Source organism: Pteronotus mesoamericanus, unplaced genomic scaffold (genome assembly GCF_021234165.1).
Source record: "Pteronotus mesoamericanus isolate MK-2021 breed Mesoamerican mustached bat unplaced genomic scaffold, CSHL_Meso_final contig_20, whole genome shotgun sequence".
Classification (NCBI taxonomy): domain Eukaryota; kingdom Metazoa; phylum Chordata; class Mammalia; order Chiroptera; family Mormoopidae; genus Pteronotus; species Pteronotus mesoamericanus.
The window spans coordinates 45,005,127-45,032,513 of record NW_026555085.1 but is presented as its reverse complement, the minus strand read 5'-3'; the positions used below and the strand labels follow the sequence as shown (position 1 = coordinate 45,032,513).

The window sequence follows — 27,387 nt, the reverse complement described above, 5'->3', positions numbered from 1 at the left end:
TCCTGCCCAAGTTTCTCGTAAAAGCGAGCGGCGCGGGGTCCCGGGAAGTCCCATTGTCCAACAGGGAAGACCTGGTCTCCCCAGAAGGACTCCCGCCCTGAGGTCCCGATGGCCAGTTTGACCTAAGGTCCGCGGGTCTCCCCGCCGATACCCTGCCCAGCCGCCCCATTGTCTGCCTCGCCCCGCCCTGGGGGACACGTGCGCCTGCAGCTTCCCGAGTGAGGAGAGCGCGGGGCGGCGGCGGCGGCGTGGACACAGCCTGGAACGGCTACGCGGCCGCGGCGCTGGGGCCCGGCGCGCACAGACCGGTGGGTGCTCCCCCGGGAGCTGCGGTCGCGTTCCGAGCCTTCCAGCCCAGCGTCTCGCCTGCCCGGGACACGGGTCGGGGGTGGGACGGGAGGGCGCTCAGTGGGGGTGGCGTGCGCGCGTTGCTGCAGAGGGAGTGGGGTGGGGCGGGGTGGGGAGATGCCTGTCTCCTGACAAAGGAGAACGAGTGGAACACGCTGAGCGGGCCCGCCCCGCCCCGCCTGGAGGGCCGCGGGAGGCGGAGTGTCGGGAGGGGAAGGGGCGGGCCTTTCATTCACTCTCGGCCCCGCCGCCGCCGCCGCCGCCGCCGCCGCCGCCGCCGCTGCCGCCGCCGCCGGAGCGGAAGGGCGGGGTCTCGAGGCCCCCGGGAGGTGAGAAGCTAGAGAGGCGGTGGTGCGTGGGGGCGGAGCCCGCAGGCGCGCGTCCCGAGGCGTAGGCTACGTCGTCACGTCAGCGCGGGAGAGAGAAAGAGAGGAGCCGACTCGGCAGGGACCGGGGGGACGGGGCCGAGAGTGAGGGAGGGAGTGAGTGAGCAGGCGAACGTGCGAGTGAGGAGGGGAAAGGCGGCCACTTGTACCTGAGAGGCCGCGGACGGGAGTGGGACCGGTGGGGGAAAGGAACAGGGAGGGGGAAGAAGAAAGGCCAAGAGAAGGCAGACAGAGGCCGCTGCTGGTCGTGGCGGCAGCGGCGGCGGTAGCGGCAGCGGCGGCGGCGGCGGCAGCGGCGGCAGGGGGAGGAGGAGGAGGAGCTGAAGGAGGGCTGGGGCTGAGGGAGTGAGAGAAGCGGACGCGCGAGGGAGGGGAGGGAAGGGGGGGTCACGCGGGGGCGCGCGCGCACAGGGAGCGCGCTCGGAGGCGAGTGGAACTGGATCGGGTTTGCTGCCAGCGGCGTGAGCTTCGGCCGCCATTTTACAACAGCTCCACTCGCGCTGGACACAGGGAGCAGCGAGCACGCGTTTCCCGCAACCTGATCTCCTCGGACAGGATTCTTCCGCCGCAGCCCAACGGGGAGGTAACGACCGCCAGGACCTGGGTCTGGGAGGGGAGCTCTGTGACATTGTGGAGTGAGCTGGAACAGGGCGGTGCGGGGAGAAGCCGGCTTTTCTGGAAAATGGATTCCAAGGAGGAAAGGAGCACGTTGACTGGGGCTGCTTGGGAGTAGGCCGCGGTCCGCGCCGCCACTTCCCCCTCTACTCCATGTGCTGCTACCATTCGGGCTTTGTCTGCGGCGCTCCAGGGAGGAGGCGGCCCCGTAGCCCACGCGGACCGCGAGCGTCGGCGGAGTTGGTGCTGTCGTGGCTGTCGCCGCGGCGCGGGAGTGGGCGGAGAGGAGCCGGTCCCGTCCCGCAGCTGGGAGGCGGGCTTGGGTGGTACTCGCAGGCCGGTCGGCGACGGGCAGTTCGCGGAACGCCCTCACGCTGCCGGGTTGTCGGCCCCGGTCCGGGGGTGGGACAGCTGGCCGGGGCGCCGCAGTCACTGTATGGACAGGAGAGGGATGGGGGCTTGCACTACTCGCCGCGGTTTGCATCTCGGCAGGGCAGGCGGGCGGCCGGGGGTCGCCGGCGCCTAGGGCGGAGAGAGCCATGTGTCACGGTGGAGACGGCGGCGCTGGGAATGGGGGGGTTCGGGGAGAGCCTGTGGCCTGGCGCCGGCGCGGCCTCAGTGTTGAGGGGTGAGGTTGTGCTGCTGATGCTTTCCGGGAACTCAGACCGCGGCTTGATGTTGGGAGCCGGTGACGGTCGTCTTGGCCTGGGACTAGGTGGGTTTCCGTTGGAGGAAGTTGTAGGACATTTGAAGGCGCAGAGCACGTGTTTCTAATGGGCTCCTGGTGGCCTTAGCGGTGAGGCTGCCACTCTGGGTGCGGAGTTGGGGGCGGGCTTTGGGATGCGGGGGTGAAGGGTGGAGAAATTGGGTGGTGGGAAGGTATCTTGTGTGAGCGCTTTGTTCTTCGCTGGCTGTTGTTACTGATCTATAAGCGGCAGGCGGGAAAAGCGCGCACTTTGGGGGTTTACCTTTGAGACGGAAGAGCCCTGTTTTGCTTTATCCACACAAACCCCATTTTCTGTATGAGCACAGCTGCATGTGGCACGCTGGCTGGTCCTCGTGCTGATTGGGCTCCATTTGTAATGTGTTTTTTCCTAGGGAGTGTTAGCAGGTGAGTCAGGGGTGGTGCTAAGGAAAAACAAGTGAGTCCGTCCTTCTGTGCCGCGCGCTCCAAATCAGGCTTGTCAGGCGATAGTGACTTTAAGGCTTCTTTAAAGGGAGACGCAGGCTGGCTGGTGTAGAAATTGGTAGAGAAAGTAAAGGTCGGGGCTCTCATTTTGTCCTCTACCCTTTTCGAAGATCCTAGTTTAATTTTGCTTATTGCGTTTGAACAGATCTCTGGAAACATGGCTACAGAACATGTTAATGGAAATGGTACTGAAGAGCCCATGGATACTACTTCTGCAGTTATCCATTCAGAAAATTTTCAGACATTGCTTGATGCTGGTTTACCACAGAAAGTTGCTGAAAAACTAGATGAAATTTACGTTGCAGGTAAGAACTAACACTTGCAAAATTATATTATGAAATTTTTCTATTGGATTTCTGGCTTTGAGCTAAAATAGCAACTTTTTGTGGTTTCCAATATATGTGGGAACTGGAGTTTTGTTTTGCCTTGTTGTGGTAGTTGTGAACTAGAGGTTAAGGTGTCCTGTATATAAGAGGGAGGGAAGAAAGAAAGGTTAGGAAGTAAAGGCTGGCTGGCCAGATGGATAAGTGTATGATGGTAGCAACAGCTGTTAACTGTTGGAAGCAGGCCATGTGACTTTTGGGGGTATTTTTGTAGTAGGATTCTTGTTAAATAATTTGGTAACTATAGACTTGTAGTTTGTCAGTCGTCTTGTGGCTATTGCTTTTTCTAGTGGTTATTTGAAATGGACAGGGGCTCACTTGTCAGGCTTGGTATTTTGTTGGTTGATTTTAGAATTTGTAAGCCTGTATATTTACAAATAGTGTTCAGAACTATCTGACTTAGACACAGAACAAGATATAAAAGAAATTGACTCATCATCGTAAGTTTGGTTGAGAAGCCTTCACAGTGCAGTTCAGAATGGCTAAAGTATGTGTATTTCATTGTATAGATGGTAAGAGAAATAGAAGAATACATAGTTGGCACATGTGTTACTTGTGTTGGTAAACATGGTATTTTCTGTGAAAAATATTTTCAAAAATATTAAAAGTTGACAACTAATTAAGCTTTCTCTTCTCCAGGGCTTGTTGCACATAGTGATTTAGATGAAAGAGCTATTGAAGCTTTAAAAGAATTCAATGAAGACGGCGCATTGGCAGTTCTTCAGCAGTTTAAAGACAGTGATCTCTCTCATGTTCAGGTAACATAATTTAATGTCAGTGTAAAAAGAATAAAAGTCTTGTAGTTTTGATATAGTTTAAGTTTGATTTAGTAAGATACAGATGAGATAATTATTAAATAGGATTGGAAAATTACTTTTCAGAACAAAAGTGCCTTTTTATGTGGAGTCATGAAGACTTATAGGCAGAGAGAAAAACAGGGGACCAAAGTAGCGGATTCTAGCAAAGGACCAGATGAGGCAAAAATTAAGGTATGTCTTTAAAAAAGGTATTTTGCTCCCTTCAGTTTTAAGTTCTTTGAACTATTTTATTGCTTTGGTACATACTCCTTAGGTGTGAAATAAGTGGGTTTCCTTTTTTTTATTTTGAGAATTAATGACCATGAGATAATTTGCTAATATTTTCCAATTACTATTATTTGAAAAATTTCCTCTCTTTTAACTGTTTGTTTCTAAAAACAATTTGCTGTTTTTAGGGTTTTGTTTTTTTTTTTGTTACCCTGTTATACCGATGTTAAACCTGTGCTGTTGGTATTCTAAATAAAAGATGTAAAGAAATACATCCACCCTATTTTTAGATGCTTTTTGCAAAAATCTGCAAGTCCAGATTACCGACAGTGGAACCAAAATAGGAGGGGGGTCAGTTCACCCTTTGCTGGTGGAGAGTGTACATGTAGCAGTTGATTGCTTTTCTTAGGATTCTCAAACCCTTAAGTGAAGTAAATACAGACTTTTAATACTGCCTTTTTTCCCCTTCATTGTTATCGGTTATTACGGCTAATTTGTTCATTTCTAAAAGCTGTGTGGAAATGTAAATGAGGAAACTGAGGCTAGGAGAAATTTATTGTTGTTGTTAAGGCCCTATAAACAGTAAATGGCTTCAAAATCAACTAGATTTTGATTTGTGTTAGGTTTTTAGTTGTGTTGTTTTTAGCTCATAGAAAATTATGGTGATCATACTAGTTTTAACCTGGTGTTCTTAATAGTGTGCCAGTGCCCTTGAACCAAGAGTTACAGTTTAAGAAAATCAGTTATTAAGATCATTATAGGTGTTAGGTGGTGTTTTAATGGTATGGGAAGAGTGAAGTTTGGAATATGGAGTTAGCTGTTAATGTCATCCATAGGTTTGAGGCTTTCACAAGTCCAGCTGTCAGTGAATTGTATTCAAACCTTAAAAATTTTTTCATAGAAATTTTACCAATTGTAATTAACTCTGTGTTGGGGGTTAGAATCATTAAAAGTTTAAAGTTTAAATTGTGTTACTTTCAATTCCGTCTTTGGAAGTGGCTTAAAGTGTTATTGTAACTTAAATTGTGGCAAGAAGACAGGCATTTTTATAGGTGGTTGTACAGAAGGAATAAGTTTCTCCTTTTGTTTTTAGGGATTGACATTAAAATGTATTATTTGGGTCATACAAAAATTAAGGTAAAAGAAGCATAGGGATTATATATGAGAAGAAAGGAAGATGAGTAATTTAACGGTTTAGTTTGTGATAGTAATAGATTTGAGTTTATTTTTGTAACTTACCCAATGTTGCTCCCTTAAGCAAACATTTGGGTATAATAGAAAAAGACTGCTTATAATATGTAATATTTTGTGGACTCTTGTGAGAGTTTAGGAATAGAGGCATTTTTGTCATTTACAGTCTTTTTGTTTTTGTTTTTTTACAAATACTTAATGTTCTTTGAGTAGAAAATTTTTAAAATGTGTATGGTCATTTTCAGAGACTGAGGTGACTCTAAATCATTTAAGAGAATTCTGATGTTACATCCCTGGTGTGTTTTTATTTCAGGATTTATTAGTTAATTATTAGATTGGTTTTATCATTTAGAAAACTTCATTTTGTGCTTTGTGGTTTGAGTAGGTGGAGAAGAGGAATACTTGGTTTTTTCCTTAGGCTAAGCGTGGACTGCTTCTTTCTAGTACTTTTGCCTGTAATAAGAGATGAAGAGAAACTCCTAATTCTCTGAGTAAATATGAGTTTTGTAAATTTTAACAGTTTACTCTTCAGGGAGATAAAATGTAGAAATTGTCACATTGTTGCAGTTTCATAGTTTTCCAAGTCGTTTTGGCTTTTTTTCAGTGGTAATGTGTACCTAGAAGTACAAGGTGTAGGGAATTTATTGGTTAAGAAATCCAGAGCTGGGGTAAGTAACTGATACTGCTCCTCCTTCAGGAGAGAATTAAAAGTTAACCAACTTATGTGCAGTCATTATTTTAGGAGGTATTGGCAGACTAGATATAGCATGCTTTGAAAGATGTTGATGGATTCATGTGTTTCCTGTTGTTCTCTAAGCACTACTCAGTAATTACAGACCAGCAAATAATTTGAACAGGATTTTGAGACTTTCTCTATAAATTGGGGCTATTGCAAGAGTACCTTAAAGGGGAAATTCTAAAACAAACACCAGAAACCTGTTCGTAGGAGTGTGGCCAAGAAAAATGGAAAAATTTGGACAAGATTGATTGTGACTTTTAACTGCTAAATGCATGGGTATGGTCTTGTAAATTAAATGTATTAATGACATTTGAATTCTTAAAGGCACTCTTGGAAAGAACAGGCTACACACTTGATGTGACCACTGGACAGAGGAAGTATGGGGGACCGCCTCCAGATTCCGTTTATTCAGGTCAGCAGCCTTCTGTTGGCACTGAGGTAAAGAAACTAAAAACTTGTACCTTTTGTAGTAATGCACAGGTATATGGTTTCCTAAAGAAATTCTCCATGGTTTTACTTCATATTTAACTTACAGATATTTGTGGGGAAGATCCCAAGAGATCTGTTTGAAGATGAACTTGTTCCATTATTTGAGAAAGCTGGACCTATATGGGATCTTCGTCTAATGATGGATCCACTCACAGGTCTCAATAGAGGTTATGCGTTTGTCACTTTTTGTACAAAAGAAGCAGCTCAGGAGGCTGTTAAACTGGTAAGTTTTTTTTCCTTCGGTCTTCATATTCATTATCTTTAAAGCCATTTTTGTTTTCTTATTGTGCCTGCCTTTTCACATTCTCTTTGTACACATTGTAGCAGTATTCTTTGCATGTATAGTTGGTCAGACTCAGGATCTTATAAGGTAATGTGGCAGAATTCCTGATTCTTTGAAACATCTGGCCTTGTGATATTTATTTTTTTAATTTATAGGAATGTTAAAAAGTTTAACAAAGTAACTGTAGTAGGTAGGGCTCCCATAGTTTCTGGCCATATCTAGGCCATCTCTTTTTCAAAAATACTTCACAAAGACATTGTGATGGTAAATTTCTAGTTAATAAATGATTTATTGGTGAGTGGCAATACTTTATTTAAAAATACAAGATACTAGGTGAGGACCTAGTGCTTTCCCCAACCTATTTTAAAAAATTATTTAAAAAAATTTTTTTTCCCCATTGATTACAGAGGAGAAGGGAGGGAGGAAGGGAGAGAAGCATTGATTGGTTGTCCCCTGCACATGCCCTGACTGGGGACTGAACCCGCAATCCTGCCATGTGCCCTGACTGGGAATCAAACCTGCGACCTTTTGGTTTCCAGAATGACGCTCAATCAACTGAGCCACATCAGCCAGGGCATTTTCCCAACCTTTTTTTTTTTTTTTTTTTAAAGATATTTATTCATTTGTTTATGAGAGGAGAGGGATGGAAAAAGACGGAGGGAGGGAAACATCTATGTGAGAGACATCCATTGGTTGTCCCCTGCATCCCCCAACCAGGGACCCAGATGCAACCCAGGCCTGTGCCCTGACTGGGAATCTGCTTCGTGGGATGGCAACCCACTGAGCCAAGCTGGTCAGGGCTCCCCACCTTTTTAAAAAAGAACTTTAATGTTTCAAATTATGGCTTACATAACTCCTTCAAACTAGTTTTATTACATCTTGTGATTCAGATTTCTACATTTTATAGTTGAAGATACTGAGGGTTAATTTTAAACCAAGACATGTAAATGGTTCACTATGGCATATGTTTGTTAAATTTACCTTACCTGCCTTAAATTTTATGGGTAATGCTAAGCAAACTTGAAATCCTTAGCTTTCTCCTCTTAAACTTTTATTTTTCCATCCCTCACTATTGGATGTATTGCATTTTAAGACAATCCTTAAGGAGAAAGATACTCTGTTTTGTTTGTTATATTGCTTGTATGTCTCCATTGGTGTGTATAATTGAATATGGTAAAGGTTTAACATTAGAAAAGTATGGTACTTAAAAGAATATAGGTTTCTTTAAAAAAAATTCAGGAGTTTAGGTATTTGTTTTTTAAATCATTGCAGATTTTTCCCTCTTTCAAAGAATGCTTCCTGTTTTACTGGGGGTATAACTAGCTCATTAACTGGTAACCTTTGAGCTGTCCAAATTTTAGTTTGAACAGTTCTAGTATAACTAAGAAGTTTTTAGAGTTCTGAAAAGTTACTTTAGAAATAATTCAGTTTACTCTAAAAAAAAAAAAAAAAAACATTTTTTGCCAGGTAGTAATAAAGTAGCAGTTTTAATGTGGAAATGTAGAAGGCAGTGAGGTGCTATCTTACTACAAAAACCAGGAAATTAGTACAGAATTTACCTAGTGATGTCAGACCCATTTCATTTACTAGGTTACTACCTAAAGTCTTAATTTCGTTTAATAAGTATAGTTATTTAGTGTTACAAGTAATTCAAGTATTCACATTTTTTTTAACCTCACCAGAGGACCATGCTTATTGATTTGAGAGACAAGGAAGGAGGGAGGAAGAGAGAGAGAGAAACATGGGTATGAGGAACATTAAAAGGTTGCCTTTTGTACACATGCTGATGGGGGACTGAACCCGAAACCTTTTGGTTTATGGGATGACACTTAACCAACTTGAGCCACCCTGCCAGGGCTGTAGGAATAATTAAACCAACATTTGTGTAGGCTACTTAATTCTTGCTACCACAATACACTAATTATGGTAGGGCCTCACTAGAATTTATTACTAGACAATGTCTGGAAACCTTACTAGGTTGTTTAACCTTTTGTCTTCTCTGGGCCACATTGGAAGAAAAAGAGTTGTCTTGGGCCACACGTTACACACACAAACACTAACGAAAACTTTGATGAAAAAAAAAGTTTTAAGTAAATTTACAATTGTGTGTTGGGTTGCATTCGTAGTCATCCTGGGCTGTGGGTTGGACAGTGCTGCGACATCATTAGAGGAAGATGATATATAATCCATTTGTAACATGATTTTGAATATTAGTAAATACACATTACGAAATATGTTTTGGTTTGGACAGTTACCTTGGTTTAACATAATATAGTCCAAAATTGCTGTAGGCTTACTATGTAGTTTAATTACTAATATAGTTAAGTTTTATAACCGTAATGCAGAAACTTTCCCTAGATAACCAAACAGCCATTTTGATTGGTCGGGGAACTCTTATATTAAACTTCATCTTTTTTTTTCTGGGTTTGTGATTAAAATCTGGAGGCATACTTATTTTTATTACTGTGTGTTGAATAGGAGGTTTTGCATTTTACTTTGGTGCTTTTAAAAGATTCTTAGTGGTAGTGGTATATAGCCACTGGGATGAATTGAACATAGCGCTTTTTCCTTTTTTTTTTTTAATTTTTATTTTTTAAAAATTGTATTTTTTTCCCAATTGCCATTTAGCCCTTTTAAATTCCCCCCTCCCCTGGAACATATCAGTGCTTTTTTTCCAAAAGGATGCTTTATTGTGGCAGGGCTCATGGTTATAATAGAATTGGGAGATTTGCCTTAATCCAACAGTAAAAGTAAGGACTGGATTTTTGAGGAAGTTAAACAGTCTAGAAAAATGCAAAACTCAAGTTGATTTGGATGTGCTTTGTTACTTTGTATTCATTTGTGGAAATGAGTACCCCTCTCCTAAATATATTCCTTCATGGAGCATACTTTGAAAATTCCTTAATTGTGTCATATCATGATAGTCTACTTGAATTTACAGCTCTATCCAAGGTGAGTTTTTATATAAGATGATTGAACTATCATTCTGGTTGTAGATAATTAGATTGAGAAAATACCTCTTTTGCATTATTTATAGGCAGGACTGAAGCACTTTCGCTTTCTGGTACTTTGAGAGTTTTGAGAAATACCTTAGATTTGTGATAGTTTATGTATTGGGCTTTATTTTTTAATATGATTTAGCAATGATTTTCCCTCATAGATGAAAAGCTATTGTAGATTTTAAATTTGCATCTGAATTACTTGTAAAAATGGGTCAGTTGATATTAACAGCTGAAGAGGCATGAAGTTAGAAGCAGCTGCAAACTTTTTAAACGACCTCATTTTTAGCCAACATCTTTCTTGTATTTTGGGGAATAAAAAAAATCATACCTAAATGATGATAATCTAGCTAGGGAAACAAGATCTAAATTTCTAAAGGTGGATAAAGCTACCATCTGAGTGCTTGTTAAGGTATAGGAGCTCTGCTGGGTGCTACATTTTTACCTTTTAATATCACCTCAACTCATTCTTCAAGGTAGGTGGAATTATTTTTATTCTGCGGAGGAGTAAATAGGTTGGGTGGCTTGCCGGAGGTCATACTGCTTGAGTTTGATACTAGGTTTGTTAAAGGGTGCCTGTTGTTAACTAGACATAACAAGCCAACAGTACAAGTTAGGTCACCCGGTAGCTTCATTCTTTAAATTATGTAGTGGTTTAGGTAATGTTAAAAGGAGCTCGTAGTCCTGTTTTTACTGCCAAAATATTTTTGCATCTAACCACTTTTTACCATTTAGCTTAAGGTACCATTTGAAGAATCCTATCTAGTCTCACTGGTCTCCTTTCCTTCTTTACAGTCTTAACCATTCAGCAACATAGTTTAGGTCACAACATTCCCATGCTGAAAAGCTGAAAACTAATAAATGGGCTTCCAAAGGAGGCCATATCTTCTCAAGTTTCTTAACCTCTCTCCTCCTATTCTTCCTTAACCTTCCATCCATACTTTGCCTTTTTTTTAAATCCTCCTCATAAACTATGACTATTTCCATCTCAAGGGTGCTTTCTGCTGTTCTGTTTTCTAACATTTCAACCAGTTACCACGGCTCCTGCTTTATCAATCAAGTCGTCTTAGAAGGCCCTTTCTGATTTTAAGCAGCAAGCACCCAGCAGCCTCATGACAGTATTCTGAACATGATAAAATAGAATGTTTCTTAAAGTTATTTCTTGACTTTATAAATTGTTTATCTCTGATCATCAGAATATAAACTCTCTTTTCCCAGTAATCTCTGACAGTAGAACAGTGCCTTATACAGTTGGTGCTGGATAAATAACCTGACTGGCTGACCAGTGCCATGTAAATCCATTACTTAGGACAAGAAATGATAATATATTCTTATATTAGCTGTGGGCTGTTGCGCTGTTGAAAGGTTTTCTGGTTTTTATTTGCAGTTGTTTATTCTGTGCTACCTTCAGTTAAAGGGATTATTGCAGAATAATGGGGGGGGGGTGAAGCTTTTCCCACCCCCTCCCCCTGGGGAATATTTGGAAGTATATGTAATGTTTGGCATTGTCACAAAGACCAGGAGGAAGGGCATGCAAGTGTGTGTATGTGTTTGTGCGATCTGTTGCTGGAATTGGAGCCTAGGACCATTGGTGTTGCATTGCCCATTATGGTCCTATACATGGGTGGGCAAAAGTAGGTTTATAGTTGTGAGTATGTGAAATACAGTTTATTCTTGTATTATTTATTTATTGTATTGTTTGTCTTATTTGCGTTTTTATAATTTCATATTTTTACTAATGACGTATCTTTTAGGTAATGATGGTTGGTAATTTATCCTATTTTTATCTACTTCTGTGTAATGGAAGTATCCTGCAGAAAATACTATTAAGACATCGTGTTACAAACACGGGAATAGTTGGTCTCTATTTGCACGTTAAAAATGACGTTATGGCTGCTGATAGTTTTATTTACCAAAGTGACTGTGTGTACAAGTGTAAGGTGTACTTTGGAGAAGGCAGCTCTAAGGTAGGCCCACAAAACATTTTAGTAGCAATTTAGTGAGTATATAGTGGGTTTAAAGTGAAATATTTTACTATGGGCATTCAAGGTAGTTTGATTCAGCTCTTGACTTGCGTTTACAGGACATGTGAGGCCAATAACAAAGTAGAAGCAGGTGGTTCAAAGGGTAACAAAGGGATGACAGGATAAATTGCTTTGGGTAAGGGTTGTTAGAGAAGGCTTTGTGATAAAGAGGTTTGAGCAGGACAGTGAAGGAAATAGGTGGTAAATCTAGTTGAAGCAGTGCGTTTTGTGGAAACAAGCAGGAGATAAAACTTGTATAAAGTCAGTGCCAGAAGGCATTAGTTATGACTGCTAGGCTACATTGCATGGTACAGTTAAAATGTTGAGCCTTGGTATGGGTAGCTATAAGTGGCAGGATGATGATGTTTGGATAAAGAGAACAAAGGCCAGGAGATAAGCAGTAATAGAAAGGATTGAGGTTAAAGACTTTGAAGGGGGAAATGATAGATAGTGGTATGTTGTGGGTTTTAAACGAGTTTTTACCAGTGATTTAAGTGAGGGTATAGTTGGATTATCCTTGAAATGCTGGGTTACTTGAGTCTGAGTGGAGTGATACATGCCGTGTATGACAAAATCAGGATTTGAAAAGACTTTGATGGACAGATAGTTTACACCAGTAAGGTGGAATTGAATGGGGACACGAGTCAAGTGCTGTACACAAGTACTATCAGATGTAAGCTATAGTGTAAGTCAGCACTGTGGTGTAGTTGCCAGATAAGCTAAGGTTATGTAGTCCATCATAACTGTTACAGAGGCATGGTGTCTAGAAATGGAAGGTCAGTAATAGTCTCAGCTTATTCTAAACTCCTCAGTCTGCATCTACAATATTGTTATGGATGTCACTATTTGGTAACACTATAGGAGGCACTTTAGTTTGCTAGTGCCAGGGAGGGAATGATCAGCCAAGCATATAGAGAACAATCGAGTCATGAGCATTTTGTGCAGATAAATAAGTGCTGTCATTTGGAGGAGGAAATACAATTATTGTAGAATTTTTAGGGAAGTAAATTTTGGCTTAATGTACAGAAGACTTTGTAATTAAGTGTTTAAAAATAAAGTGGGCAGGCATGGCAGGTAATGGCTTTGCTGCTACAAGAAGAGTTAGGGGTGAGCAACCACTTCTGTATCAAATTCTAAATCTGAGATTGCTAAGTTTCTGGGGATTTGGTGACCAGCTGTGAGGGAAGGAGAAAAAGTGACTTGTTATTTTGTTTAGAGGACAGATGTTCCAAACTGTACAACTCCTGTTTTGGTGTTTGAAATACTGAAACTGCGTTGATTAATACTCAGAACTTACCTTTATTTTATTTGGTCATCTCATCGTGGTACTGAATCTGAAAGTTCTAAAACAACTTTTCTTTTTTTTTTTTTAAGATTTTATTCATTTTTAGAGAGAGGGAAGGGAGGTGGGAGAATGAGAAACATCCATGTGGAAGAGAAGCATTGATCGATTGCCTCTCACATGCCTCCAACCAGGGACCTGCAACCCAGGCATATGCCCTGACCAGGAATAGGACCAGCAACCTCTTACTTTGTAGGACAGTGCCCAACCAACTAAGCCACACTGGTCATGGCCTCACTACTTCTTCTTCTTTTTTTTTTTTTTTAAAGATTTTTATTTATTTTTAGAGAGGGGTAGGGCGGGAGAAAGGGAGAGAAACATGGATATATGAGAGAAAAATGGTTCAGTTGCCTCTATTCTGACCCCTGCAGGGGACCTGGCCTGCCACTCAACGCGTGTGCCCTGACCAGGAATTGAACTGGTGACCTTAATGATTTGTGGTCACACCAGTCAGGGCAAGATCTCACTTTTTAGAAACTTTGAAACCATTGTAGTGCCCTGATATACTACCACTTGAGAATTAGGGTTTATCAGCAAATTAGAATCTTTTGTAAGGTTCAGAACAGTTTTTGTTACGACCTTCTACCATCTAACTCACTGTCACCCATCTGCTGAAATGTGAAGATTATTTTAAATTTAAGATGAAAGATTGGTTTTGTCCTGGCCATGTTGTTCAGTTGCTTACAGGGTCATTCCATACACCAAGTTGGCATGTTTGATCTCTGGTCAGGGCACATATAAGAATCAACCTGTGAATGCATAACTAAGTGGAACAACCAATCAATGTTTCTCTCTTCTAAAATAAACCCAGCAATAAAAAAATTTAGAGATGATAGATTGGTCCTAAAAAATATTGAGCCCTGGAGGGTGTGGCTCAGTTGGTTGGAGTATCATCCAGTAACTGAAAGGTTGTGGGTTTGATCTCCAGTCCAGGTGTGAATGGGAGGCAACCAGTCACTGTTTCTCTCTCACATTAGTGTTTCTGCCTTCCTCTCTTTAAAAGCAATAAAAAAATGTCCTCAAGTTAGGATTTAGAAAAAAAGGAAAAAGAAAGTTGAGTACTTTGTGTGTGGGGCGGGGGGAAAGCCAGCTTGCTTAATCTGTATATGGGAGATGGGGCATTGCTTAAAGAGATGTTTATTTCTAGGTACTTTTGTTTTATTTGAATGATAGGCTCAGAGGGTCTTCTTTGCTCCTTTATTAATGATTTTTCATTGGTGAGCCAGTTTACTTTCTGTGGATTAGCTATGATTTCAAGTTTTTTTAAAAGTAAAATAATATGAAGAGTTAGAGATTACTTTATAATCCTGCTAAATCTCCATGTCATTTATATTGTTTGGAGAACACAGCCATTCTAGGTGTATGTTCTACCTACCCTGCTTTGATTAGCCATATAGCAAGGCTAGTGATAATGTGTTAGAAGGGAAGAACTTTTATTGTCAATAATAGTGGACCTATTCATTACTTCTTCGAAGCAGCATTGTTAATGTTGGTGGAAGTGGTATAAGCAATAATATAAAAACTTTACAACTTTTTTTAAAACAAGTATTGCACTAAACTCTTAGAATGTTTGGGGAATAAAAATATAAAAAAGGGAAAGTTACATAAAACCCTGTCATCTTCAAAATAACTCCTCTTTCTTCCTTTAAACTTTGTATTTCCTTCCATCCTTTTTTTTTTGATAACTTAATGTTTTTGTCAGCTCCTATAGAGTAAATGACCAAAGCGAAAGCCACTGATTTGTCACTAATCTATTTTGATGCTAGATCATAAAAACTTAGGGAATGTACATATCTTAATTTATTGTGTTTGGTTAACTTGTGAAATAGTATATTGTAGTCTACTTATCTATAATCTCTTGCATGATGGATTCAGCCATAGTTCTAGTATTTTCAGTTAACCTGTATATTTCTAGTTTTAAGAGGTTTTTGGTCTAACTAGAATATAAGTGCTATGAGAAAACAGTCTGTGGAATGATTTTTCATCCCTGTAGAACAGATAATGCTTTGTTATGATGTGCTGTCCTGTGAATTACAGTATGTTCTGTAACATTTCTGGCCTTAACCTGCCTACTAAATACCAGCAACAAGCTTCCCACCCCTAGGTGACAACCAAAAATGTCTCTAGACATTGTCAAATGTCCCTTGGGGAGCAAAATCCCTCCTGTTGAAAACTGTTGGTCTGTGTTAACATAGAAGGGTGGTGGTGTTGACATTTATAGGATTTAGGGATTGTAGACTATTCTTATGGTTGAGCTCAATCCACAAGTATGTAGGGGAGTTTGGATGGCGGAAGTTTCAGGAGAAGCATTTTATTCAAATGCTTAGCAGGATGAAAACTGTTGGAGACATCATGTAAATAGCTAAGATTATAGTGGAGAAAAAGATTTTAGGATGGATTTAATATAACAAAAGTATTTGAACTTTATCTTTTTGGTAATAGGAAACCACTGAAAGTCTTTTTTCAATAGGCAAAAATTGTGATCATTAATTTAAAAAGAAGTTTATGGTATAATGTAGAGAATAGAGAATCCTGGGGTCATAATGACCAGAGACTTGAGTAGAGTGAACTGAATAGGTTGGGTAGGAAGTATAGCTGTTCTGAACTGGAGGAAGGGTTTTTGAGCTTTATGTTAAATTTTGAATATCTGGAGATAGAGATGGACAGGGGGAGATCAGTTTTCTGACTTTCAATGTATGTTTTCTTCTATGTACCTGTTATGGGAATAATAGAGAGAGAAAGGTGGTTTTCTGCCAGTTTTTGCCACAAGGCTGGTCTGTAAGTTGTATGGAAATTCATGTTGATTCTCTAGTTTGTATAGCTTCACTTGTATGTACATTTAAGGTAGATTTTTCAGGCCAGGTGTGGGGTGATTAGTCACTAACTATTGCTGCTGCCGCCACCATTATTACTACTTTGAAATTTTGAAGTGGTTTTAACTGTATAATATGTATACTTACTTTTCCAGATAACGTGAATACTTTTGAACTTTGGTTTGTAAATAATACTCATTGATAGATTTGTCACTTTGACAGATTGGGTTTTGCCTCTACAATATCTCACCCTTCTATGGGATATGGTTACTTGAAGAATAAGTTTACTTTTTAATGTAGTTTTATAGTTACATTTTTACTATAGTCTTGTTTTTCTCCACCTTTTTGCAGGCATAATGAAATTTAAATGGGGTAAAGTAGAGGGATTCAGACTAATAAGATTCTCCCTTTTAGACTTAAGTATATGAATCTGAAAATTGTTATTGTAACTTTGTGTAAGAGATTAGGGAGAGATGAAAAAATAAATGTAGATCCTGGTATTTTAATCAGTTTCCTTTGCATTAGGACAAAGGGTTGGCAGGATGGATTTAAGTAGAAATTAAGGTATTTTGGTTTTGCAAGATGACGCCCAACCCACTAAGCCACACCAGTCTTAAGGTATTTTGGAGTCAACTATTTTGTATTTAAGCTGCTACAGACCTGATTCCTAGTTAAACAAGTTTCCTAAATTTCAAGGTCTTAACCATTTTTTGCACTAACTTAATTCATAAACTTGTTTAGTGTGTTTTGTTACACTAAACAATCTTCCTGTCTGTCTCAGATTACAATATCCTTGTATAGTGTCTTCATGCTGACTTTTTTTGAAAGGATAAATTCTTGAGAAACAGTGTTGAAATTTTAATTTGTTTAAAAGATTATGTGTTTGTGTATGGGATATGCATATCTTTCTCTAATAAGCACTTAGGATATTGTAAGTATTTTGAAAACATGGTGTACATTTTCCCCTTTCAGTATAATAATCATGAAATTCGTTCTGGAAAACACATTGGTGTCTGCATCTCGGTTGCCAACAATAGGCTTTTTGTGGGCTCTATTCCTAAGAGTAAAACCAAGGAACAGATTCTTGAAGAATTTAGCAAAGTAACAGGTAAGTTGGATTTATTTGGAAGGAAGTGCAACTTTTAACACTGAAGGTAATTGCGTACTTCTGTGTGACAAGCACTGTTTTAAACACTACATTTATCGACTCATTGTATTCTCACTACAATCATATGAGATAAGGAAAACAGGCACAAAAGGTTTGGGGGAAGTAACTTGCTGAATGTTACGTAGTTAGTAAGGAATGCAACTGGGATTTGAACTCAGTCTGCAGAATCATTGTTGTGCATCGCTGTTTTGGAATATTGCATTTCTTTGTATGCATTTCTATCTAGGTGGTAGTTGACATCCTTAATAGGATTGTTTGATGTGTGTGTGTAATGGTTTGATTTTTTTTCCCACATAGTCACTATGGTGCAATTTCTTTGAACTGTAAAGCATTTTATAACAGTTTTCAAATGACTGCTTTTATTAAAAAATTATTTTTTTTTTGCCTAGAATGTTTTAACAAATTATCAGCCTATCATTAGTATTAAGGAACTTTGGAAATTCTTATATAATAACTAATATATTCTGTTTCATTTTAAATAAAGCTAATCAATATCTGAGGCTAGAAAAGTGTCATTTAAAAAGTTTTTAGTGTTTACTTGCGTAATAAGAAAACTGTCTAACCATATCTGACCTATACTGTCATTTTACTAAAGCAGCCATGTAAAGATTTTATGTCTCTCATTACTGGAAGCAGAATTGTCCTTAGATCTAATCAAAAAGAATATACAGTTTTTTCTGTGTTGGGAACATTTGGAAAGTGTTCTGGAAAGGTAAATTATCTGTTGAGTCCCCTGTAATGATAAGTGATTATTTATGTTGATGTTCAAGTATTAGAAAATCAATCCTTTGATATACTTGTTCTTGCTTGTTATTTTATCTAATTTTTCTGGAATGATTGCTTACTTTCAGAGGGTCTTACAGACGTCATTTTGTACCACCAACCAGACGACAAGAAAAAAAACAGAGGTTTTTGCTTTCTTGAATATGAAGATCATAAAACAGCTGCTCAGGCAAGGCGTAGGTTAATGAGTGGTAAAGTCAAGGTCTGGGGAAATGTTGGAACTGTTGAATGGGCTGATCCTATAGAAGATCCTGATCCTGAGGTTATGGCAAAGGTAATGGGAGTCAAGTTAAATTTTTTAAGGGGTGGATAGGGGAAGGGGAAGATTTTAGCGGGGGGGGGGGGGGAGAAATTATAAAACGATTTATACTTTTTTATACCATACAAAAAAGTGGTACTTTTTTAAACCATATTTTTGAAAGTGAAAAGTGTACTTTATTAAGGCCACACAACCAGAAATGGTACCATGGAATAAAATCTGCACACAGTAGCGCATGAAAAGTGATTATAGAAATTTATTCATGGACATTTGGCCATAATTGTGTAGCTGTCACATTCATGATGAAGTAGTTAGCTTACATGCTGTGGAGGTGGTTTACTGCCAATTTTTGTGTGGATTCTTAGATCAGTTTCTTTGAGTTTTTGAGAATGGCGCCATTAGCTTACATTTTTATGTTAAACGTCCTACTCCTAAAAATAGTGAATGTACTGGCCTCAGCAGAGCTGCTGCAGTTACAAGGTTTATCTATTATTAGTTATCCTGCTTCAGCAGTCAGTTGAGACATCCTATGAGAACAAACATCTCGCGTCAATACTCAGTAATGCAGTTTGCAGTTATTTTACCCTTTGTCTTTTAAGAATCTCCCTTAATGATTATGGGCTAGCAAGTACAGTTAGTTCACTTAAATCAAGAGATGAGTGAAACGGGTGTCTACATGGTAACTTTTAAAGGGTAATTTTAAAAAAATTTTTAGAGGAGGGAAGGAGGGAGAGAGAGAAACAATGTGTGAGAGAAACGTAAATGGATCGCATGCCTCTTGCAAGCCTCCAACTGGGGGCCTGGCCTGCAACCCAGGCATAAGCCCTGCCCGAGAACTGAACCGATGACCTTTGGGTTGGTGGGCCAGTGCCCAGTCCACTGAGCCACACCAGCTAGGGGAGGATAAGTGGTCTTGAGAATGGCTGCTTAGGATTCTTTTTTATTCTTTTTTCCCTCTGGCCTTTTACGTTCTAATTGGAGTAGCACTTTAGATGAAGAAATTTGGATCCTTTTTTGAGTGTTCTAGGAGCAAGTGATAATGTTCCTTAGCTGAAAAGGTCATACCTTGTAATTGTACTTTGAGGAGCTTTCAGCATTGAAAGAATTTATCTTAATAGTTTGAACACTCTCTCTCCCCTTAGCTAAGATTTTAAAAGCAGGTCCTAACTAGTTTTGACCACCTGTGTTAACTTAAATGTTCAATAGCTATCTTAGAGGGGTGACATTTACATTGTTAGTAAATAACCACCTCCATTTTGGTTGCAAAATAATTATTTAATAACTATTAGGCCTGTGGGGTTTTTCTGAGCAGAAAGTAGAAGTTACTATGTATCCCCCGTCCGCACACATGCAGCCTCCCCCCACTATCATCACTCACATCAGATTTATACATTTGTTACAATCAGTGAACCTGTATTGACAACGTTATTATAACTCAACGTCTGTAGTTTATGTTAGGATTCACTCTTGGTGGTGTACATTCTCTGTGTTTGACAAATGTATGACATGTATTTACCATTGCAGTATCATACAGAGTAGTTTAACTTAAGAATCTCCTTGATCTGCCTATTCATCCTTTCCTCTCTTCTAACCTCTGGCAATTATTTTTACCGTCCGTAGTTTTGCCTTTTCCCAAATGTCACATAGTTGGAATCATGCAGTATGTAGTTTTTTAAGCTCATCTTCTTTCAGTTATATGCATTTGTTTGTTTTCATGTCTTTTATGGCTTGATAGCTCATGTCTTTTAACACTGAATAATAATTCCATTGTCTGAATGTACCACAGTTTATCCATTCACCTACAAAAGGATATTTTTAGTTGTTTCCAGGTTTTCGCAATTAAGAGTAAAGCTGCTGTACACATACATGTGCACATTTTTCTATGGATGTATTTTCAGCTCATTTGCGTAAATAGCAAGGAGTGTAATATGGTTAGTTCTGTAAGTAGCTGCTCTTCAAATTGGCGTTCCTACCAGCAATGTTCCTGTTGCTCTGTATTCTCAGCAGCATTTGGTGATGTTAATGTTTTGAAATTTGATCATTCTAATAGGTGTGTGGTGGTATCTCACTGTTTTAATTCACAGTTTCCTAATGACATGATGTTGAGTATCTCATTATATGCCTATTGGTCATCTGTGTATCGTTTTTGTTGAGATACCTGTCCAGGTTTTTTGCCTATTAGATCCACTATCCACTTTCCTTGGTATTTACCCAAATGAATTGAAAATTTTGTCTATTTTTTTCCTGATGTGTTGTGACTAAAGTTAACTTTGCAGGATGGGGTGGTGGCATTTTGATAATTGAAACCTTTGGAAATAGTTTGTTTTTTCTTAAATTTCAGGTAAAAGTGCTGTTTGTACGCAATCTTGCCAATACTGTAACAGAAGAGATTTTAGAAAAGGCGTTTAGTCAGTTTGGGAAACTGGAACGAGTGAAGAAACTAAAAGATTATGCTTTCATTCATTTTGATGAACGAGATGGTGCTGTTAAGGTAAATAACTGAGGGAATTATAGGCATCAAAAGTGGACTAATCATTAATTTTAAAAAAGTTTTTTTTTAATTTATTTTTAGAGCAAGGGGAAGGGAGGGAGAGAAACATCGAACCATTGCCTCTTTCCTGCTCCTAACCAGGGACGAGGCCTGTAACCCAGGCATGTGCCCTCACCCGGAATATAACCGGTGACCTTTCGCTTTGCAGGACGATGCCCAACCAACAGAGCTACACTGGCCAGGGCTAAAGTGGGCTAATTATTTTTAGTCATCCTAGAATCAGAATTTTTTTTAAAAATTGAAGGAAACTCAGGTCAGGTAATCTACTCATACTAACCTTTATTGGCCTTAGCAAATTGTATACCTAAGTCAAAAACATAATTAGTTGAGCTGACTCTTTAAAAAAAACCCTAACCTATTTTATCTCATCTTTCAACATTAATGATAAATGATTTTTTAAAACTTTAAATCAATTATTTAAGTGAAAACTTGAAACAATTGTTCTAAAGTCCTCTTATTCATCAGTGTCTAATTTTTTAAGGCTATGGAAGAAATGAATGGCAAGGACTTGGAGGGAGAAAATATTGAAATCGTTTTTGCTAAGCCACCAGATCAGAAAAGGAAAGAAAGAAAAGCTCAGAGGCAAGCAGCAAAGAATCAAATGTAAGTGAAAGTGGTATAAATTTTAATGTTGGTGGATTAACTGGTAAATAACAGGTGTTGCTCAAAACCGGATTAATAAATCCATGACATATCTTTACCTTTTAAAGAAGACTTGAAAGCTTTGAGGCACAGAGAAATGCCAAGAATCTCAAGAAATGTTTATTGAGCTCTTGCTTTTGACCATAATGTGAAAATAATCATAATTCTAAATAGTTGGAATTCATATAACAAATGGAAATTGTTCCAGGTCCTTTCCTACTTCATTTTACAGAATGCGCTCCTGAATATTTGTTTTACGTATTGTCCAAAAGTCTTAATAGGTTTTGTTAAAGGGTGGAGAGTCTTTTCTCAGAGGTAGGCAATATTAAATCTTCAGTTATGATAAACTTTGCTTCCTTTGTACCAGAAAGAGGCTTCTTTACCAATATATTTTGGGGTGCCTATTGGCACCCCAAAGATTTCATATACTATGCATGGGTTTTGAAAAATGAAATGGGTATAGTTAAATAAGCAGACAACAGTTGTTGAGGTAAGAAAACAGTGTGTAATTGGTATTAATTGGATCTTTTTAGAACACCTACAAAGGAATATCTGCTCATAAAGACAATGAAAGAAACTTAGCTGCATGAGAAAGGAGCCTGCAGTTTTAAAGTATTGATTGCTAATTGATTTCTAAGGAGGAAAGGGAGTAATTGCTATTTGAAGTAACAGTAATCACTGTACTTAACTATATTAGGCCAGTGCTTTGTCCATTTCCCTATGTGGGATACAAAAGAGGTAGGAAGCTTCTACTTATGTGTATTTCATAACCAGGAAGTAAAGTCCTAGTTTATGTAGTTGGTTGGGCAGTTAGACAGATTGATAAACTCTGAGCCTTAGTCTTTAGTTTTAAAGGGGTTCAGATTAAGTTAATGTAAGATGCCTTATACCATTGTTACCTAAGTGATCTGTCTATGCTTGTTCTACAATTAAAGAAATATGTTGTTTATACTTGGGTAGTATAAAAGAAAAAAGACTACAAAGAGCTAGGTTTTGAAGGGGAAGCTAGTGTCCTATATCTCAAAACCCTGAGTATACTTCAGGCGGTGAAAATACTCATTTCCTTCAGAAGACAGTTAACTTATTATAGTTTATTGTAATTGTGGCAGAGAGTAAGTGTAGGAGATTATATAATATGTGATTACAGCAGTTAATAGTTGTGACTTGGTAGAGGGTGATACCAAATACAAGGTGGGGAATGTCAGTATGTTATTTGAAACAGGTCAGAAAAGATTGACTGCATGTGATGACTTGCACTTCAACTTGCTGCAGTCATTCACTGATTTTTCTTTTTTTAATTTGAAAAACTACAGTACATATCTATTTATTCCTCATTATGCTCCTTTGAGTTGAGTCCTCTATTACCCAGTTTGAGATGAGGAAACAGGCACAGAGGTAAACTTGCCTAAGGTCAGTCCACACAGCTAAATGGAGTTTTAAGCAAGGCACTCTGACCCCAGGATTTTCATTTTTATCCACTATACCAGGGTTTCTTATTCTGTACTACAATTTTGGACATTTTTGTGTAGGTTAATTTTTGGTTATGAGGGCTGTCTTGTGCATTATAGAATGTTGAGTAGCATCCCTGGCCTCTTCCCACTAGATGTCAGTAGTACCTCCCCCAAGTTGTGACAGCTAAAAATGTCTCTAGACCTTACCAAATGTCCCCTGGGGGGCAAAATTATCCCCAGTTCTGAATTACTGCATGACTGTTTGCTGTTGTCATTGTATTATTTACCCTGTGGAGGTGGTGGTCAAAAAATTACAGCATAGGTCGTGCGTATCCAAAAGACATTCATTACTAGTATGTGCTGAAAGGAGAAAAAATATTGAAAACCACTGCAACCACATAGCTAGTCATGACCTGAACTTAATGTACCCAATTGTATGTAACAATATTTAAAAAAAGTTTATGAGATAAAAAGATAATCTATCAATTATTAAGACAGTCAGCAGAGCACAAAAAAATAAACGAGAGTAGCACTTTTTTGTGTCAGTTCGAACAGGGCCTTTATGAAATTGAGTATAAAATACATGATGAATAAACATAATCGAGAAAATTATTCTCATGGAAGTATTTTTATATACTTTTTTGGGATGATAATGGGTTAAAATGGTAAATGCTTTTGAAGGTGTAAGGAACTATGTAAAATTGCTGTACTATTAGGGAACATGAATTGGAATATTAAGGGTATTTGGTCCTTTTAGATTGTACCTAAAGCATATGATGATTGTTATGTTTTCTCTTCAGTAACTTCTTGAAACTAAAATGTACAGGTTTGGTTGTTTTAGCTTTTGTTGTTTCCCCTCACAGTTGCATATGGTTTGTCATTGCTATTAAGCAATAGTGTTAACAAACCTAGTCACAAAGGGTTTGTTGTTGTTTTTTTTTTGTTTTTTGAAAGGCATCAGAGCCTATTTTAAGTCGGATTTTTAGTTTAATCAAAAGGATACTTGTTAGTGCTCAAATTCAACATTTTTTATGTTCTCAGTGCAAATACTTCTTAACGAACAATGTAGAGTTCTTTGGGAAGTGTTCCCAATCAGTTCTTATTACGCATATTGTTGTATGTTGCCTGGCCACTTTGTTCCATAGCACTATAGTTTTGTTTGGGAAAGTAGCATATCTTGCTTTTAATATTGTACTTGATAGCATGATTTCTTGTAGAAATAGGAACTATAGTAAACTTTGCTAACTTTACATTTTGCCAATTGCTTGCCTTATTTCGATTCTATAATAAATAGTCTTTAGATATATAGGAATGGAATATTAGAAGAATTGTAATTCAAAGTGACACTTAACAGCAGAACAGTTTATAAAAATTCTGTGGTGGGTTTTGTGTTTGATACTATGAATCATGAATAATAAGCTTTCTAGTGACCTGTGATAATTTTGAGATGTCTGTTGATATGTATTCCTGGTCCTCTGATCATTATTATGGCCATTAACCCTGTGCAAATAATTATGTTTTAAAGTTATGTGAATGATGTGGAACAAGTCCTGTTTAGATTGTTATAAATGGTTAAGCGCCTACTTAACAATTCCTTTAGTATTTTACTTAAACTGTAATCTTTCTTTTTTTTTAATAGGTATGATGATTACTACTATTATGGTCCACCTCATATGCCACCTCCAACAAGAGGTCGAGGGCGTGGAGGTAGAGGTGGTTATGGATATCCTCCAGATTATTATGGATATGAAGATTATTATGATTATTATGGCTATGATTACCATAACTATCGTGGTGGATATGAAGATCCATACTATGGTTACGAAGATTTTCAAGTTGGAGCTAGAGGAAGGGGTGGTAGAGGAGCAAGGGGTGCTGCTCCATCCAGAGGTCGTGGGGCTGCTCCACCCCGCGGTAGAGCCGGTTATTCACAGAGAGGAGGTCCTGGATCAGCAAGAGGCGTTCGTGGTGCGAGAGGAGGTGCCCAACAACAAAGAGGCCGCGGGGTACGTGGTGCGAGGGGTGGCCGCGGTGGAAATGTAGGAGGAAAGCGCAAAGCTGATGGGTACAACCAGCCAGATTCCAAGCGGCGCCAGACCAATAATCAGAACTGGGGCTCCCAACCCATTGCTCAGCAACCGCTCCAAGGTGGTGATCATACTGGTAACTATGGTTACAAATCTGAAAACCAGGAGTTTTATCAGGATACTTTTGGGCAACAGTGGAAGTAGAAACAGTAGGCCTCTGTAAAATTGGAGACTGATAGGTTGATCAGAAACTGGCCCTAAATCTGAATGGGTGCCGCTGTAATTTGTGACATCTGGCAAGATTTCCCTTTATGTATATATTTTAACAATCCGCTTGGACACGAACAAAGCCACACTTCTAACTGCTTCTGGCGAACTGATTTTATTTTTATTTAAAATTTTTTTCAATAAAGGTATTCTTTAGATATTGAAAGAAACAGAAAATGAGTTTGCATTTGTGCTTGAGAAAATTTGGCTCAAGTCCATTTGGCTGTAGTGTATTCAATGTTTCCAGTAGTGTTTAGATTTGGTTTCTTGAGAGGTAGTTGATTAAAACGAGTATGTCTTTAATATCTTGTATCAGAATAACTATTTGTATGTTACCAACTTAAATTGCTAGAATAAGGTAAATTGAAACACAACTGCTATTTTTAATTTAGAACTTTGACCTAATTTGGTTTTTCAAAACCTTTTTGGCTACTTGTATTCTTTATGCTGTTGTTTATTTCAATAAAAAATTCACACTTAAATGTATACTTACTAAAATTGTGTTTACAATTCGTTTTTCACAAAATTTCTTGCAAATTTGGTTCAAATTGTGTAGCATGTCAAGGCCAATTAAAGGGTTTTGTGCCTTGTTAATCATTGTGTGGAATATGTCTGCACATTACACAACACTGATTTATTGCAGTTTTCTGCTTCTGGTTTAAAGTGCTGTTTTACAACATACTTCATGTTCCCATCAAAAAATAAGTAGTAGTATGTAGTAAGTTTAAGTTGGTAAGTATATTAGAGCTTTTAATCATCATGGATAAACTGTAAAACAAGTGCAGGTAGTTTCAAAGGGTCACAAGTCACACTGACAAATCACTTTGAGTTCCTTAAGGTCTGTCCTGTCCTAACTTAACCTAAAACTCAGTTTGAATATATTATCCTCTTGAGTATTTTGCACACCATGGGACTAGAAGCAGCAAAGAATGCTAGTGCAAAAACATTGGGGATAGGAGTCGGCAATCTGTTCATATCATCATGCTTTCCTAATTAAAATTAAAAAAAAAAAAGCCCTGTAGTTAGTTTCAGGTAAGCTAACGAATAATTAAAGATAAAATTTACCTCACAGATTGGTTTATATTAAAGATATTTTTAAAGTTTGGATTTTGCAATTTGCATATTAATCTTGTTTTGACCATAGGGTCTATTAAGCTTAGCGGTATGATGGGACAGTAGTGACCATCTAAATATTAGAATTTGGGGGGTAGACTCTGTCAACAGTGAAAACATTCAAAAGCCACTCCCCACTTCTGAATCTCCATCCCTAAATTTAAAGATTTACACCTGACAATGAGGCTACTTGTAAAAAATACATGATATGAAAGAAAATGCTTTTTTAAAAAAATGTTAATCAGTGAATTTCAGATGTCAAGGTCAAATATCAGGTGTTTGCTCTCTGCATATTCTACAATTACTTCATGTCTCAAAAACAGGTTGCTTGAAAGTTAATGGGAACAATGTCTTAAGGCAGTGATTTTCAACCTTATTCATCTCATGGCAGACAAACTAATTACTAAAATTCTGGGCACACCAAAAAAATACATATTTTGCCAATCTGGAAAAAAATAGGTATAATTTTGTTCACACTGGACAGCTATTCTTGTGTTGGCTATTGTTAATTTTTTATTTGACAACCTAAGGGAAAAGAGGTCAGTGCCCCTGAATAGTCAGGTATTGCGTGTTTGAGAAATTCTTGTGGCACACCAGTTGGAAATTGCTGCCTTAAGGTGTAACTTGTTAGGTATTCTTTAACTTTTTTTTTTTTTTTTAATAAAATCAGTTTGTGAACAAAATGGGGTCTTTAAGCCTCAATCCAGTACTTCCCCCACCCCTCCAAAGGGCACAAGAGCGCAAACCAAAAAACTCAGCTCAAAACAAGAGAAAAGCAAGCACAAAGAAGTTAACAGTTATTAAAGGAAACTCTTTGGTTAGACTTTATATTAGAAATAACTTTGTTAAAGCTTCTATTTGATTTTTTTAACGTTATCATTATGTATGTACACATTATAAACTTAAAATGATTTATCTAACTGATTCCTTTTGTTACCTGGCTAGCAGGGAAAAGGGGTCGAGGCCGGTCCTGACCTGTTACAATGAAGACTGACTTGCTATGTGGGATTACACCAGAAGCTTGCAGTGGAGTAATGGTAAGGAAATCAAGCCACCTTAAATATCTCGGCTGTATAGGAGCATATTCTATTGCAGAAGACCTTCCTGTGAAGATCATGGAATCAGATACAGGACATTGAACTAATACTTGGACTTTGATATGAATTTCTTTAACAATTTTCTCTGCAGTGCAAGTTATTAAACTAAAGCTATTCTATTTTCCAAATGTGTTCCAACAGAAATTCTTCATAACTTCTAGCATGGTATCTTAATAAAGAATAAAGTTCTTCTCTTTAAAAAA

General features: G+C 38.7%; 1 protein-coding gene across 4 annotated transcripts; it reads left to right on the top strand.

The window, feature by feature from the left end:
- The first annotated feature begins 1,124 nt into the window (after nucleotides 1–1,124).
- On the top strand, nucleotides 1,125–27,387 carry SYNCRIP (synaptotagmin binding cytoplasmic RNA interacting protein). 4 transcript variants are annotated; one of them, XM_054569680.1, is made up of 12 exons: nucleotides 1,186–1,317; nucleotides 2,684–2,843; nucleotides 3,561–3,679; nucleotides 3,803–3,910; nucleotides 6,201–6,314; nucleotides 6,412–6,588; nucleotides 16,799–16,934; nucleotides 17,846–18,051; nucleotides 20,378–20,527; nucleotides 21,069–21,190; nucleotides 24,320–24,686; nucleotides 27,036–27,387. In XM_054569680.1, the coding sequence occupies exons 2-12, from the start codon at nucleotides 2,696–2,698 to the stop codon at nucleotides 27,072–27,074; spliced, it is 1,686 nt and encodes a 561-aa protein (XP_054425655.1). In that variant the 5' UTR covers nucleotides 1,186–1,317; nucleotides 2,684–2,695; the 3' UTR covers nucleotides 27,075–27,387. The 4 variants fall into 4 exon arrangements, with proteins under 4 accessions (XP_054425656.1, XP_054425655.1, XP_054425654.1 ...); XM_054569679.1 differs by having other exon boundaries at nucleotides 27,033–27,387; XM_054569681.1 differs by lacking the exon at nucleotides 27,036–27,387 and having other exon boundaries at nucleotides 1,125–1,317; nucleotides 24,320–25,390.